Raw genomic sequence first — 18,499 nt, 5'->3', positions numbered from 1 at the left:
AGATTTGTACTTCTGTTGTATTTTCACACTTGGCACTTTTTCTTTTTGCATTGTTTGCTCCACTTACTGTGAGCTTTTATGACCTTATAGAGGCTTATAAGAACAATTCTAAAATTATTTTGGTGTGATATTTTAGACCTAAGGTTAATTTCTTAAGAAGTACAGCTACATTACATTTTCTAATGCAAGAACTGTGACAGCATGATCAGATATGTTCCCTCATTATTCAAATATGTTTACTTTGCCACCCTTTTCCCCAATTAATTGTATGTGTGCATTTTGATGGTTTATTCTGCTAATGGAAATTAAAATGAAAAAATATCTTTAAAAACTCTTCCAAATGCAAAAAAGAGTGGATCTGCTTATACATACAGTACATGCAGTGGTTTTTTATAAAGATGTTTAAAAAAAACTAATTGTATATTAACTTACAACTGTATTGTGACATGATATATCTTCTTAAAACTACAGTACCAGCATGTTTGTCAACTTCCAGTGCTATAAATTGTCTGATTTCCTTTTTTCTTTCCTAATAATTGTTAGTTTCCTGACTTTTCTTATAGCTTTTTTACGTGAAGTGCATCGAGATTCACTGTAATGAAATGCGTTATATGAATGTATTATTATTACTATTATTATTATTATTATTATTATTAAACGTGAAGAGAATGTCACAAATTTGTTGATTTTACCACCTTAAAGCAAGTCGGTTTTTATTTTTTGTTATGTCAGAACGCCTTTCACTGGGTTTTGAGAATGTGTCAAGTTTTTTCTAGCCTTTGTTCCGGTGTTATCGAGACCCACATTTCTTCCCAAAGCACAACAGATGCTCTTTTTTTGCCTACTGTGGCCACAGTAAATGTGACATAGAGTACCACTGTGCTTCCCTAGGTAGACCTGACATCAGGATTGCATGACTGCAAGCTATCAGAAGGAACTTGGACATGCTCCTCAGAAACTGATGTTTGGTCTGACAGGCAGCAGTACATTGTCTGCCCTGCCAATAGCTGATATCACACAGTTCATGGGTCTTCTCAGAGCTACTCCATGTACTGTGGCAGGGGGAAGTCCCTGCTGCAGACACTACTGTTGTACCCTCAAGTGAGGTACTTGCACTTTAACTGAGTTGCTCCAGTTCATCCCCCTGCATAAGCGGGGTCCAGCATGACTGAAGGGGTGTTATTCCTGCGATGGACAGGCATGCTATCCAGGGGAGAAGTCATGTGCTCTTCAGTTTGCTTAACGCTACAGTAAGCAGGATGAGCTTTGGCCCACTGAGCACTGGAATGGACCTTTATTACCCTGTACTTGCAAAGACAGATATCACTAATTGTGTAATTGTGTTAGTGTGTAAATAACAGTGGAATTAAAGTCAAAAGACTCTCCATTCAAAACACCTTAGTAATGAAATCCCCTTTGCTTCCTATGTTTGTGTGTTATTTTTTCCGTGTGGTTTGCATATTGGGCCTTACAGTACGTCTATATATTCAAATGACAAACTAAGTATATTAATTTGTCTTCATTTACCGATACAGAGACGATCGCAAAAAAATCTCTTTAAATTACAAAACACTAATGACAAAGTAAATTTGGAAATTAATAGTACATAGTTTCCAAAATGTTAAAATACTGTATATTTTAATATTAATATTGAAAGCATTATTTATATTTTTAGTGCACTGTAAGTAATATTATAGTATAATAGTTCTAGTTGGGAGTATAGGTAAGTAAAGCATTAATTAATTGTATTTACTTATTCAGTATTTTACAGAAGTCTGTATATGAAGATAAAAAAAAGTGTAAAATAATATTAAGTTTAAGATATCGTAGGTATACAAATATGGCTACATAACAGACTATGGGATTCTGTAATGATATAGCATATGTACTGTAACTGTCTTTATTTTTGTCACTTATTCCTCAATAATAACACAATAATAATGACCATAATAGTACTCAGAGGATTTTTTTTCCTTTCCACAATCCCTATCTTTAACAGGAGCAGCCTTTTACCGCGAGAATGCCTTGCACTATCATTGCTAAGCTCACACTGTACTGACCTTCTGGGTTATGTATAAACTATTTTTAAAGTATTATGAAGCACTTCATCTTTAAGCTGCAGTTCCTTGAATAAGGAAGTGATTATCATCCATCTGGGAAGAAAGGCATCTGGCCTTGTTTTCATTCTTTTAACCCCTTATATGAACTTCTGCTTGCTAAAGTTTTTCTTTTCTTTTTAAAGGCAAGGACAGCAAAGCCACCTAAATGATGAGGATACACGATAAGTGACGAGGAGTCATATCGATAAAACTCTTTATCCTGCTGTTTCATAAACTTTTCAAAATAGGAAATTCCAAGGCACTGATAAAAATGTACGTGAAAATGGCTTTTTATTATTTTAGTTTTTTATTGTTGCATGCAACCAGCTGTTTTCACTTTAAAACCTATTCAGAAACAGCTGCGACAATTCTCATACACAAAATAAGCTGCTGCATAATAGAGATTAGAAAAATTTCTGTGTGATAGATCTCCTTTCATAAAACCCAACGATGCATTTAAAGGCAACAATAGGTCACAGTTGAAATAGACCCAGAAATTTACAACTTAATACAGACCACACACCATTTTTCCACAATAGGTAGCCTTGCATTCAGTGTTTCTTCACTAATGCTACAGTACAATAATTTCGCCAAAGCAGTTTTAATGTATGGTTGACCCAAAATTTATCCCACTGTAAAATGACCTAGATGGAAAATAAGTATGTGTAATGAGGTTTATATGTGATGTAAAGACGTCAAAAATGAAATCAACTTTTAGAATTAATAGAGGAATTGTACTTTACTGAAAATGCTGAAGAAACCTTAGAATCTATGATTCTGAAAAGCGAGAGGGGAAAAAATGAAAGCAAACCATTAAAAAAACAAATACAAAGTCATTAAGCAGACAATACATTTTGGTTTGTTCATTTATTTAGATCAAAAGAAAGAATGCCTTTGTGTTATTCAAAGATCATAAATCAACACTTGATAATATATTTTGTGGTTCCTTTTAATCAGCCTCATTCTTATCTCTGTCACTGTCAACTGATCACTATCACCTGGCTGCAATGCTATTGATCATGACACTACATACTTGCTGTTATTTCAGAAACACAGTTTGGCTCTGAATACTGCATGATGTACCTCTCTGTCAGACTCATCAAAAGAAAAAAAATCAACAAATTATTATTTCCAAGTAGTTCCTGTTTTCCTGAATTGTTCAACTCAAACAGAAAATTTTGATTTTTGATTAGGTACTGTATAAATGATATAAATCTTATTATATATTAAAATTATATAAATCTACTATGTGGATAGTGAATACTGTACATCAGGAATCATTGTCAAAAATTAGATACAGTAAGAACTACAATAAGCACTACATAAAAATAATTTAGCGAAAAAGAGGGATGCCTAAGACTATACTCACTAAGTTTATCTCCAATCAGAGCTCATCTTCATGGAAAAGCACAGACAACTAGACGCTGAAAATTATCAGACTGTAATAAAATTAATTTGAATTAATGGAGCCAGATTGATAAAGAAGTCTCCTTAACTCTCACAACAAAACAGTCACCAGACAATCAGTCCTTGAAAAAAAAAGTTTGATCCAAACAGAACACATATACACTCCTATTTATAGCAAGGATCCTGGGAGTCCCATATTCAAAGAAATCACATGACTGCACATATTAGAAACAACACTATCAGTGTAAGAATTACATGGTGTATAGCCTGCAAGACAGGGGGAAAAATTGAAGACAAGATTTCAACAGCAGATTTTGAAGTTGCTTACATTCCTTTGTATAACATTCTCGGAAATGGAGAGGCTCTGTTTAGGAACTTCAATGTAAAATGAAAGTAAAACATATAATACTCAATTCAGGAGTATTTTAATCCCGAATCAAATTGCCTGAATGCTTTGCTTAAATCCGTTTCAGTTATTCAATCCATCCAGCACAACTTACCTTTTTAAATTTGTTTTAAGGTCCTTTAAACATTTTAGAAATATTCAAAATGGCTGTTTGGCCATGTTGTCTAAACTAGGGTTTTCATGTTATACAGACTTTCAATGTGACAGTACATATACATAATTATTAATATAAAATGATTAATAAACATAATTATGAGTATAATACCTTCAATTTATTTGAGTGTGTTTGTTGTTCAATTTGCCATAAAAAATGTTTGTTAAAAAATATAAATTACTGATGTGATCATTTTTACAATTAGGTACAGTGCCACCTTTCTTTAAAACTTTGAAAATAAACTGCAAGACAAATTTTGATTAGTTAATATACAACAGACCTTAACATGAAGACCATGTTTATTGCCTTACATGTAGTCTTCACAGAAGCTTGTACACATTATATTGTCCGAAAGATTAGGTACAGGTAGTGCTTGACTCATCAAACAATTCTCTGAGTCATGAGCACAAGTCTTATGCCAGTTTATCTGGAAGCAATTTTTCAGTCTCATCTGAAGCCAAATATACAGTATATGTGGTCCTACAGATGGATGTTACAGACTATTTATTTATGATTTAAACATTCTTCAGTACAGTCTCTCTAATCATCACAGCTAACATGTGGAATCCAACATTGCCAAAGGCCCCTGTTCTTGTTACATCCAAGTTTTTCAGACGTACTGTATTTATCCCATGTGCAGTGAAGCTGATTTTAGATCATTTTAGTTTCCAATTGTACAGTATTTGTCGCCATCCATGACTTCCATGACAGGCCAAGAACATAAATCTGGACGAGACAATCTTGGAAATCAGTTTTCTGAGACACTTCACGGGCATTGTTGAGAGACGGCCCACACATATAGGGTTTGTGTCCAATGATTAGCCATGTATGGGAGAGCTGTGATGCCCTCAGTATCTTTCCATTTTCGCCATCTTACTGTACATTAAAGTATGACTCCTCTACAGCCGGCAAATCTCTGGTAAAAACAGTTATCTCAGGTGTCTCTTTTGAAGGATCTTGATAGAACACATTGCTGTTTCCGTTTCTTTGGAGACCAACATCTGCGACCAAACAAGACCTTCAGAAGGGCATCACACTCCAGCCTAGGCTGGGAAATTACTGGAGATGAACAATGGATTCAGTTACAGGAATAGGCAGAAATCACTAACTGCAGGACTGCTGATCTTGTCCACATGATGGATATTGCTGCCAAAAGGGATGCACTATGAGCTATTGGTAATTTCCAGCGGTAATGCAAAGTCTTTTAAATAAACAGATGCTCCTTTATGGCAAATTGTAGGCTTCTACTTGCCATCCTGTTTCTGTGTGTACATAGAGTACAAACACATGTGTGGGGATCCAGATTTTTCAGGCTACAAAGAATTTTATCTACCAAAATCAGAAAGATTAAAATGGAATACTCTGTAAGTCTCATAGTCCTCATGAAGTCATTGCCCTACATACGTTATAGGATTTGGCCCTACAAAAAGCTTATACAAATAAACAAAGAACCCATGAAAGCCATATTCTTCTCACAAAGGCAGATCTAAAGAACTATACCACACAAAATGCATTTTCTGAAAGTTTTATTTTTGAAAACAACGACCTGTTTTTTAGATCTAAAAAATTAGGTTCTCTCAGTAACACAAATCACAGCTAAAAAATCATATTGGAAACGTTAAAGCTTGAAGTGCTGAAAACATACTGGAGTAACTTCTTCCTTGGCAGCATTTGCAAACCATCAAAAGAGAGACATGACTGAGGTCAAGCTCCAAAGTGCACTTGTATTCTGTTTCACAAGGTGAACACATAAGTGCCTTAATACTTCTGAAAGAGCAGGCTCTAACACCATGCTATTTACAATTCTTTCAAAATAATTTAAACCATAAACAATATTACAAGAAAATGTTCAAATAATCAAAGAAACACTGATATTTTCCAATAACTGCGTGCTAAAAGATGGGTACACAGATCAGATACTGTAAAAAAAAAGGTCTGTGCTAAGCAATCTCAGTGGTGTTTTAGTATTTCGTAAGCAACATTTTGTCTAAGTGGGCAAAAATAACAAATTCAACAAATAAAAGAAGGACAAATAGCTCTGGAGAACCAGATAACATTTTCCCTAATAATACCATATTTGTTACCTTGAAACATTTGTTTTGCCAAAGTGCATAGCAAGGGAAAAAGGACATTTCCTTGAACTATCTTGGAGAAACACAGAAATATTTATAACTTTGTGTTCTTTTTTGAACTCTGACAACATTAAAACTGTTAAAAGAATCTCAGTTTATGCAACATGAACTTTTACACATGATATCCACATGAACATTAAACAATACACAGTAATTGATCATAAAATAAAAAAAAAATAAACCACAAATGCCTTCAGACCTGTAATTATTGGTCTTAGCTGCATTATCCAAATATTAGCAGTACACTTGTAATATGGAAATATGCAAAGGCATTATAGCTTTAAGTACTGTAAGATGATCACTGCGTCTGTTTCAACAAGCTCCAGTATACTTGTTATACTTGAATAGAATACTTGAATTCCTGTTATTGCCAGACAAAAACAAATTTTAATTTAGGAACAAATGTCTTGCCACAATAGTTATAATGCTGCAAGACAGATGAGTTATTTTCCTCAAAATATGTTTGTCATTGTCAAGAAAGAGCAACAAGCACACATTTCAAACCCTGAAACAAACCCTTAACAATAACATTCTGTGAAATAAACTGATCAAAAAGTCATCTGTTTAAAATGTACATTGGTACACTGAAAATGATAGGATAGTGCAGTGAAAATGTTAGCTAAATATAACTTAGAACACTGCAGCATAGTCTGTAAAACATCGAATAAAGCCCAGTCACTTTCTTACAGAGATGTTGGTATAAAACTAATGTTGTGCCACTTTAATGCTATTGCCTATAATGTTTTTTCTTCAATTGCAAAACTTATGTATAGTGCAGCTTACTGTAATCTGAAAAAAAAAATTAAAACATCTCTACTTGGCTCTTGAGTAGTTAAACTTACAATAGTGCCTGTTCAAACTGCAGTTTGAGCCCTGCAGAACAGACATCACAGGACATAACAGTTAACTGACTGATTCTCCAAGTGACACGATTCACTGGTAAACTTGAGTAGCCCATGATATTCATAGATTGCCATGGAGCAGTGACTACTGCACAATATGGACTACCTATAGTATGAGATCGTAAAACCACTTTTCTCTTCCAATCGATTCTAATTTAATTGCTGTGGGCAAATACTGTGGTCACTGTGGACCTCAAAGTCTGACAGCTGGGGCAGCTCATGACAGTGCTTGAACTGTGGGGAAGCCTGTGTGTTGGTATTAAGAATTTTACAAGTAACTGTGTATTCCAAATTGTACAGTATTAAAAACATTGTATTAAAAAGCAGATATCCCTAATTTATGGAATGTTTACATTTAAGGAATTTAAGGAAATGTTTACAACAACATTCTCCTTTTGTTGGCTGAAATTAAAAAGAAAACATATTATATACATAAAACATGTTTCATACTATAAAACATACTTGTTTTACATCTTCACTGAATTACAAACATTCTGAAAGCTTTTGTTTTCAGCTGTTCTCCTGGCAGGGTTAACATACTGTAGATTACGAGTGACAAATATATGTGAATTCAACTCTAGGCTCTCTTTCTGGTTTAATTATGCTTATTTTGCTCTTATTTACCCCTGATTATGTTAACAATTTTACAGTGTTTTAGGATTCTTCCCATGTTAAAGAAACATCTGATCCACAGAAAAATATACCAATTATACATTATTCAACTACGTGATGTAGTTGATCTGTAGAACACCAAAAGTAAATTTATAGCCACTGTTGAGCTTATTAAGGCTCATAACCTGCTTCATTTTTAAATGATTATAAACAAGTAATTAATTCTATATTTAAATGACTACTTTATCTGGATAGCATTCAAAGTAGTCGTCAAGCTTCTGCACTCTGTTTTGTTCATAATTCTTAAATGTTCAGAAAACTATTGCACAATATATTAAACATTATGGGAATCCTGTGTAATATCTCAAATACAGAACAGAAAGGGCTGATTTTGTGTTAGCTTTTACTCTTTCCTTTATTTGCTGTTGTCCTTAATGTTTTGAATCTAGTGCATTTTTCTGTATAGATCAGTTCTGCTTAATATATGCTATAAATGTCAAAAATAATGCTTTTTTATTGTTCTAATTTTATTTCTCTTGTGATATTCCATGTTCTGAGAATTAGGGATATTTGGAAGTAAAACGGAAAGTAGTCAAGGGCAGCAGCTGTAAGATTAAAAAACATCTAAAAATATTATAAGGAAAATTATTGCGCACACATAAAAAATGTAGAAAAGAGCACTTGGCTATTTTTTACTTAGACACAAAACCATAATAGTTTTATAAACTGCATCATGTGTAACTGAGAAGGACTATATTATTCTGTAGGAATCTGTGAGCGGAAATATGCAATTAGGAGAAGTACTTTACTTTAATAGTTGTCATATTTGTAAAGAATTATTCTGACTTTGCTGGGAAAAGTTAGAATTGCTGTCTTACTCACATAAAACCAAAAATGATTTTAGTAAAGAAATAAATGATGAACATAAGCAGATTCTTTTTCACTATGTAGCAAAGGCTATGTGATAGCCTTTGCTATCAAAATGTTCCCCTACGTGTGCTAAACAGATACTGTACGATGGACAGAAAATCTTCAACACTTATATACTGTAGTAAGAGGATACTTTGTATTTAATCTAAAACCAGATCCTGTGGGTTTGCTATACTAGAGTTACAACGGAGGGCACATGTACTCTACATACTGTACATACTGTAGAATAGTACAGACACTTTTGTCCTACTCACCTTTTTGTGTTCCATGATATGTAAATATGTAATTTTACTCAAATGAGATATTTTGGGAATATTGTACAATGAACAGTATGTGTAAGCAATGTGTTTGTTCTGGCAAACCTTTAAAACAGATATTAACAGCTGCTTTCCAAATCATTAATATAATCCCTTTAACTTTAAAAGGTGTGCTTTTGCTCATGCAAAACTACTGTACATTAGTAAATTACTACAGGACTACAAAGACCAGATTGACTTAGATCCAAATAATTGTAACTGACACTTTGGTTACAAAAGACAGTTTAAAAAGGTAATGGTGAAAGTTATTGGAAAGTAAATGGAAATTGGTTATTATGATTTGTTATTATATAAATGATGGAACACTAAATATGTCAGGTTACATGTCCAGGTACATTACGCATATAAAAAGCAGTGGTCAGGGCTTTTTCAAACACAGAACCACATGTTGAGCTTTTCTAAAAATCTGTAAAACACTGCCCTCTTGCTGATCAGAGGAAAACAAGACCAACATTTCTGAGACAACAAGCGTGATTTCCAAATGTTTTTTCCATTTTCTTAATATAAGTTTCACATAATATTAGTTTCTGATAAATATTAAACAAGGCTGTTTTACTCATTTTATTTAAGTTTCTGATAATTACTTCAGGGACAAACTGGAAAATTATCAATTTTAATAATAGTTTTAATCACGCCTGTACAGATAAATGCTGCTTTATTTTTTAAGCGTGATCAGAATAATTTTTTTTCTTCACATTATACTGTATATAAGAAGAGTTGAGACAGAGACTGCACAAATTTAACAAATGATTTAATAAACTGACAATTTTAAAACATTCTGAGACACCATTACCCAGATTAAATCAGGATATTAACCCAACCGCCAGTAATAAGAGGTAATGTTACAAGTCAAACACAAAAGACACAGTCTTGTATTCAGTGTGTAATTTCTCTAAGAACAACCAGAAAAGGCACTCACACAAGTACAGACTGATCCCTATGAACCAGGTGTCATGTGTTTGAGCCTGGGTCAAGTCACTAATCGGCTGTTTGCAGGTTTTCTCAAACGATGACGTACAGTATAATTGACTTTTGCAGAGACTCATGTAACATTAGTCAGCCAGGACTCTTGGCTAATAGCAACATACAGTAGCAACACCTGCAGCCTCCTTAGTGCTCGCAGGCTTATGCCTCTGGCACAGCACCTCTGGTACAAGGCTGTGATGCATCTGCCTACACTTCCTCATTCTCCTGTGCACAGTCACTGGGATCATAACCATGAGCCAGGACATGAAGAACACATAATTGGGGATTCTAAATTATAGGGTATAAGAAAAATAATTGGCAATTCTGTTTAAGAAAAAGAAATTGTCAGTTTCTCTATGGCCCTACAATGATCTGGCACCCCAGTCAAGTCCTTAGTCTCACCTTGTAGCTAATGGTTCTGGGATACGCTCTGGGGATAGGTTACCCTCACCAGGACAAACAGATTTCCGATGATGGATTGATGAATGGAAAGTGATAAGGCATGCTAACTGTAGCAAGAACTGTTTTAATAGGAATGCTTAACTTAGTATTCACTGTCCCATTTATTGTAAAAAAAAAACACCATGAATATGATATTCAGTGCCTGTGGTGAAAGACAAAATAAATGAATAAATGAACAAAATAAATTTACTTTTGTAACTTCGATCACATGATATTTAGCAATACTACACAGAATGAGACAATGATAATGTCTATCTATTTCCCTTAAAGGCATTCCCAAGCTATTTATATAATATTCTATATACAGTATATATCAAAATTACAAAATATTTTTTATACAGTATATATTGTAAATTTTGGTAATCAAATCTGTGTACACAGACACAGTACAATGCTTTCAATACTGAAAGTATTACAATAAAATTAATGATAGTATACTACTTCTGGAAAAAGGCATATTCCTCAAAAATAGTTTTTTTAGACAAACCTCATGTACTGTCTGAAACCAGCAATTTAAACCATCAAGACCATTGGACAAATATTCAGCTTCAGTGGACGTTTGTACAGTATAATAAATCCAGCTCAACAAATATCTGACAGGCTTATCCAAGTTTATTAATGATATGTATTAATATATGCAATACTGTATATATTTGTAGTCACTGTACACGAATTAAATAAATTTTTCTGTATCTACTTATCACTTCTATAATATGCCGTTGTATCCAAGCAACAATGACAACAAATACCCAGAAAGAAAGTTCAATCACATTTTATCACAAAGTGGGAAGCAGTCTATCTGAATATAATGCCTACAGCTTCAATATACATTTGCTGATCAGGTACATATATTGTAAACAAGCTTCACAAGAAGGCCGCTTAGGAGAACGTAAAGAGAAAAATGGATTTACATGAATATTCAAATAACATTTTAGAAATAGAAAACACAGGATAATGACACTATAGTGTTTTGAATTTGAAATGAAGTGTATTAATTACACATAAAATAACTCCAATACGAATTTCTTCAGCTAGTGTACACATAATTGAACATACTGCAAATGGACTCTGATACAAGCTACAAAGTCTTTGTAGACTAAGATTTAGAGTGAACAAACATTACAGTACATTGTATTGGTTCAATGTGCTGACTTAGCTGTTGAAAGCATAACATGGAAAACGGTGATCTTTTATGTTAATCTTTATGCTGATTTTATGTTATGAACCAAAGACAATGATTACTAAAAATGTTGGTCTATGAAGTGTCTTAGTCAGCAATCTCTGTTCTTATGTAACCAGAAATGAGCAATCATTGACTGAAAGATTAAAATCTTCTTTCAGGAAAAAGGCTACCTCATGCAGAAGGAAACTTAAGATACATCTGTTACTTTTCCAGCATATGGTTTGGCCCCATGATGCATTGGCTACATTTCCAAACATTTTTTTCACATTTTCCCATAGACAAACACATCTTATATTATCAATGCCAGTTTCATTGAAAATTAATACACAGCAACAGCAAAATGCCAACCTGTGACATTAAATTACTCTTTCTCATTGATCGACGAAGACAGTTCTACAATAATACAGTATGTATATGTAAACAATTATTTAATACTCAAGCTGTACAGCTTGAATTACTCATTCTAGGATGTGTGAGGGTGGCTTGAAAAGAAAGGCCTATAATACATAAACTGATACTGATTTTTACATTGTCAGGAGAAATATACTGTACTGTATCTCCTGAAGCTTCACCTTGCACATGAAAATACACTTATCGAAAACAAAAAACAACACATAAAAGAATGTTACCAACCTGAGTTTTATTCCTTTTGGTCCAAGGTAATAAGCAATCTGAGACTAGAGATGACACTGTAGAAGAAAACAATTCTGGAAAAGGATTTGGAATTGAAGCAGCCAGCATTTCCTCACCCTCCTTACTTTTCCTGTTTCAAGAAAACAACTGTATCATAAATCATGTCATTGAATTTGTTTTGCAGTACTAATAAATAGTCGAGTAGTACATTGTTAATTTTAGAAAAGTTTAAAAAAAGAGGATAAAAAAGTCAGTGTTGTCATTTTTAACGCAACTGACAACTGTTTGGCTGAGTTCCCAAAGCCTTACGGCATGTCGGGCATGTCTCTCTTTTTCCGCAAATCTATCATAGACATTAAATTTAAGATGTAATTCGTATTCTACACACTGTGGTTTTAAGATAAGGTACTGTTTCTTAACATGTCATTATATCCTTTAGGGAGAATGCGTATTCAGAAAAGATTTAACCCACTTTCTAACATATGACTAGTACAGTAAGTAAGTTATACGATGGAAAATGTTATCTCTGTAATTTTAGACACACTGTACTGTATATACAGTAATGTAATAATGTTAACCCACATTTATATTACAACTACTGGTAAAATATTTTAGTAAAGTAAAAGAACTTTAAAATCATTCATGTTTCTGACCTGACAAATAAACCCTTAGTTTCATATTGGTCCCATTAGAGAAAGGTGATAGTGCCTTCTCCTGCTAAACACCTAGTCTGTGGAATACTCTTTTCTGTGAAATCAGGAATTCTGAATCTGTCTTAAGATTTTCTTGTTCAAAGTGGCATTCTTAAAGAATTTATGATGCATAGGTTCCATTGTATAATTATCTTTTCTGATTCCTTTTGTTTATACAGTAGTTGGAATTTTTTTCTGATGTACATTATCTTGTACACATATGTTCTGAGGCTTTTTTGCCTCATAAATTGAAATATAAAGAAAATAAAACAGAACTAATAAAAACAACAATAATTACTGTACCTTGCAACACCATCAACCTTTCCTGAAAATATTGACTGTAAAATGAAATGTAAGGACGTAAAGTAGATCTCAAGAACCTTTCCTTTGGAAATTGACTCATAAATCATTGTACTAGATAAAGTTGATTGAAAAAAACACACTATACTTTTTACAAAACGTCTCCTAAATCAAAAAGCTTTTGAAAAGCAATCTTTGTGGTATCTTTCTTTAGTTTTCAAATAAAACATGAATAAAAAAATACCAAACAGACAAAGCTAGAAATAATTCAAGCTACCTAGATAAATGGTATACGCCTGTTGGGTTGTTGATACTGCTTAATGTATACAAAGATTTGCACAATTTCTATATGATGGGATACTTAGTGTCATCCATGTTATCTGCAAGTACTCTGACTAAGAACAGCGGATCTGAAAGAATAAAGGGTTAATTTCTGCTGCCACATCAGTATGTTAACAGACCTTCCAGTCTTCTACCCAGAGTAATTAATGATGCAGAATCAGACATGAACAAATAATATGATCATATAATAAGGCTTTTATTTCAAAATGATAATAAAACTTGATAAGATTCTGTTTAGCTAATCAGTCCTGTATTAGTTTCATTTTAGAGAGGATTGTAGTTTTAAACACCACCTTATTTACAGTTAGCAACAAGAACACAGCTGTGTCCATGAGAATGAAGTTGGGATTGACAGAGCACAACTGCATTACTGACAGAATACAGTAAGAATGTTTTTAATAGCATTGTATGTGGGAAAGTTACACCTGCCCTAATAAAAGCTACTTGATATTTTTGGCAAGAAAAGAAATGCATAAAAGCTGAACATAACTTGTATATTTTAAAGTTGATCAATATTTTAAGCATGCCAAAAGTAGTGCCACAATGAGATAACTTCACTGCTCCGTAAATACAAATGTTACTAAGTAACTAATTATATTCAGGAAAGTAACAGGTGGTAGAATTCAATAAGATTCTTTGTTCGTGCTGTCAAAATGTAGGAAACGGACTTACTAACCTCTTTATTCTTTAATCTACATTATTTGCCACTTGTATTTACAAGTACAAATTCTATTGCCTATTCTACTGAGAACACAATAATGTTAGTATCCTGCTATTAGAGTGCACATTAAAAGCACTCACTGATCACAGAAGTTAAAAATTAGCTTGCCTTTTAAAAGGTTGCATGCTGAAAACTGTAAAAATGTATCTTATTCTGCAAGAGCACAATTCAAAACCAATGCAAGCGATACAGAAAAACAATATCTATGATTATACATTTATATTAAACCAGTCATACCTAATCCCCTTGAAAAGAGCTGCCTTATTTTGTAGAGCATTTGATGGTGGTAAGGGTGCACGCAGAGGTATCAACGATGGGCTGGAAAAACGACTTGCATTACTCCTGTCATGTTGAAAAATAGCTGTTTTTTCTCCCAGGTTTCCAGAAGTTTGTAAGTCTTCTACTGTATTACTCATATCACTCATGGAGATGGCTATATCCAAGGCATCGTTAAAACGAGAAAGAGCAGAATTCCTATTGACGCAAAGTATCTACAGAGCACTCTGTTAACACATTGGGCTCCTCTGCCCTCTGCACGCAGCTTAACCTCAGCGCTTCATATGCTGCTAGCCTGCAACAGCACGATAAATGATCCCTCCTACCAAAACATGATCCACCACAATAAAGTTATTTTTAAAGTGATGACTCCTAAGTCGGTCTTCGTTGCATTTACACAGTAGCACATTAAATTCAAAAATTTGTTTTGTCAATGCAGTCTTGGCTGACTTCTTTTTTTTTTTCTTCAAACACCACCTGAAGTAAATGCTGCACAAAGCAACTTATACAAAAGGTTCTTCATTGCCGGTATGCAACTTAGTCTTGTAATGAGATCTGGCACACTTCCAGACTGTAAACCAACTGTTTCTTTGTCATGGACTTTGCACTGAGTTCCTAATTGTACTTTAAACTCAGCACTATTCGGAAACTATATTCAAGCACAGAGTTTAAAATGCAGCTATTTTTCATACGTGTGCATATATACAGTATTTGAAAATGTGCTTTTACATTAAAGTAAGCATTCTGATGAAGTCAGCTTTTTTTCAAGTAGGGCTGAACTGAACCAGTTTTTGACTATTAAGTCAAAGACTGTCATAAATTACATACAGATGAGATTTTCAATTTCTGGTTTTAAAACATTTATCTGTTCTGCAGAAATTTCAATAAGCCTTGAAGTTCTTCTGGCAACAGTACAATAATGGAAAACGCTGTCTTCATTGTTAGTGATTAAACACAAATCATAATTTAGGTATAATTTACTAAATAACTCTGAAGATAATGTAATTCTTCCAAAGCTATTTTATATCGATCTCCATGTAAAGATGTGGATTTTTTACATACAAATGTACAGTAAATATGCAGAGATATGCATGGACAATAGCAATACATAACACAGGTCAGTGAGATCACTGGAATCCTTCCGGCATTGTGTAGTGTGCTCCTGGTGAGCAATATTGCTAGCACACTTGCCACTATAGTGTCATCTGTGTACTGTCATTGACCATAGGAAAGCTCTCCCCATTTGGTGTATTTGAAATTACACTGCTCCTTGAAGCACTTTTCACTACAGTTGTTTAAAGAGTCCAGTGAGGTTATGATCCACCTTATTTTACAACATGGTTTGACCACTCTTTTTTAAAGAATAAGAAATATACACACTATATTCCAGTTTATTACAAGAGTATATTATAGATTTCTTAATCACATAAAAAATGAACTAATTTGACTTTAATCTTCCTGTTCAGAAAAGCTGTTGTGCTATTAATATAACCAAAATGTTCTTCTTAATTTCATCCACACTTTACTTTAATCAAATGTATACATACATCTGTACTATAAAGAGGTACCGAATATGAAATTTGAATTAAATTTTAGAGTGTTGCACTTTGGTGGTGTCAGAAGACAACTGTCTTTCTGGAATTCCTAAGTTATGAATATTCATTTATCTCTTATTGATTCAGGTATACCAAGGTTACAAAAAAAATACTCAGTGTTTTAAATAAAAAAAGACATCCCCTCTTGTCATTCAACTTGATCACTTCAAAATGTGTCTTTTCTACACATTGCTCTAATTTCTCAGGACAAAATCAGATTAGAACATAAGAAGAGTCAAAACAATGAAAGGCCATTTGATCCAAGTACCTCATCCAACCATTTCTTGAGAGAAGCCTGGGTATTGGTTTCAACAATACAGCTGGGTAAAGTATTCCATAATCTCTCAGCCCTCCGAATAAAGAAGTGCCTCCTGTTCTCAGGTTTAAATTCACTTCCACATAGTTTCCACTTGTGTCTCATGATTCATGCTCCACTGTTCATGCTGAGGAAGGCTGCAGGACTCACTTAATCAATGCCCCTGGGGATTTTGAAATGCCATTGAGATTCAAGAAGAAATGATTTAGTCTCTATTGGCAATATCTTTTCTAGAACATGGTGACCGAAATTGTACACAATGTTCTAAACAAAACCTTACAAGTGTTTTATACAATTTTAACATCCATTTAAATTCTGCTATTTTAGGTATATATCCTAAGATTTGTCTTTTTAATCACTTCAATTGTAAGCAAATGATGTCTCAATATTAACAGCCAAGTCATTTTCAAAATTAACCTCTTCTGTGTTAGCACTTCCTATTCTGTATTTATGTTTTATTTTGGATTGATGTTTATATTTTTGCTACCTGCATGTAAAAACCCACACTTGCCTATATTAAATGTCACCTGCTGCATGTTTGCCAAGTCTTTTTGAAATGTATTTGTGGTTTCTACAGTGTTTCCCAATCCTCATAATTTGGTATTGTCTGCACATTTGACTAAGTTACTAAGAATCTACTGTATATCATCCATATAAACTAGGAAGAGCAGTGGTCCTAGTACAGTGCAGTAATTACATATCTCCAATTGGAGCATTCGGATTTAAATTTAGCGTGTTGGATTTATAGAACATGGGGACTGAAGTGATCCTATAACCACAATGTGATTTCATTACAAGAAAAGAGGAAGGCAAAATGAACCTCTCTAACAGCCATGTTGAATTTTAACATTGTCACTCAGCCCAATATTTTTGCATTTGCTTTGCCAAGATGTGCTTTTACTATGTTATGCCAAGCTTTATCACAGTTTATATAATGTTGCATGATCACTCCCTGTACACAGGACTTCACAATGATATTACCACGGTTTTATGGTGCTTTCCTTCACTTTATTGTGTTCCGTGTTGCACTATTCCACAGGACTCATTTATTAGGGATGAAATGGCATCCCATAAAACATATACATGTACACTGAATATTCATAAATCATCCCTGTGGACTTATAACAACAATAATTGTTGATATTTGCATAATTCCTAACAAACATGAGCTCATAGTAATGAAATATATCCTAAGGCTTTTTCAGGTTTCTAATAAAACAGACATTATTGGCAGAATTTACAAGAGATGATTATCAAGCAAATATCCAGCCCCATTCAGACAGTTCTACACCTACTTCATACAGCATTTCATTCTAATACTTATGCTTCACAGAATTCTTTTAGAAGGTATATTTGATTCCCTTCTTCTGCAAAAATGTAGGATATGCCCATAGACTTGGACTGCACGAAAGCTCTGAGATATCTCAATGTCTGCAATAGGACATTCTTGCAGGAAGTTAATTCTTTGAGAGAATCAAAGTCAAAGGAATGATAGTTGGGAAGCAAGCAAAGAAGAGAGAAGAAGTTGTAACCAGCTCCTATGAGCCATGAGAAAATACTTGACCTTCTGGAGAACTGCAGCTAAATCATTCCCAGTGCACATATTCACTGTAACAGCTTTTTTTAAGTTTAGATTTGTTAAAGTTACACCTGATAATTGAATGGAAATCAGCCTCGTCAGTGTTATCTGTTGGTGTGTGCCCCATTCAAACGCTTGCAGAGGAAGACAGTCCAGATAATGCCATTCTGGGAGGTTCACATTACCCATTCATTTGGACAACATTATATGAAAGACACTGTTAGCAGTTGGCCAAGACTAATAACAGAAAAGTGTTAGGACAGAAAAAATGGAAGTGGTTAGAAATTATTAATCCAAAATTGTTTGAGGGACTAAAATTGTCATGTATGAGTCTATTTTAAAAAGCAATGTTTTATTTATTTTTTGTAAACAAATCTACCATTTTGTTCAATCTAACAACCATACTAAAACGACGGACAAGGACATTCTGCTAGAACAGCATGACTTGTCCAAAAATAGATTGGCCTGAAATGCA

At 33.7% G+C, this 18,499-nt stretch overlaps 1 protein-coding gene across 3 annotated transcripts in view; it reads right to left on the bottom strand.

Annotated features, from left to right (window-relative positions):
• The window catches only part of grb14 (growth factor receptor-bound protein 14), a 58,297-nt gene extending 43,250 nt beyond the window's left edge, over nucleotides 1-15,047 (bottom strand). Inside the window, exons 1-2 of one of the 3 annotated variants that reach the window (XM_088605442.1) lie at nucleotides 14,496-15,047; nucleotides 12,204-12,333 (exon numbers count right to left, since the gene is read on the bottom strand). In XM_088605442.1, the coding sequence (XP_088461568.1) occupies nucleotides 12,204-12,333; nucleotides 14,496-14,683 (318 nt within the window). In that variant the 5' untranslated portion in view covers nucleotides 14,684-15,047. The remainder of the gene's footprint in view (nucleotides 1-12,203; nucleotides 12,334-14,495) is intronic. The other 2 variants (XM_088605440.1, XM_088605441.1) reach the window with 2 other exon arrangements.
• Between the last annotated feature and the right edge of the window lie 3,452 nt (nucleotides 15,048-18,499).

Source organism: Lepisosteus platostomus, chromosome 14 (genome assembly GCF_059453375.1).
Source record: "Lepisosteus platostomus isolate fLepPlt1 chromosome 14, fLepPlt1.hap1, whole genome shotgun sequence".
Classification (NCBI taxonomy): Eukaryota; Metazoa; Chordata; class Actinopteri; order Semionotiformes; family Lepisosteidae; genus Lepisosteus; species Lepisosteus platostomus.
This window is presented reverse-complemented; position numbering and strand designations above follow the sequence as displayed.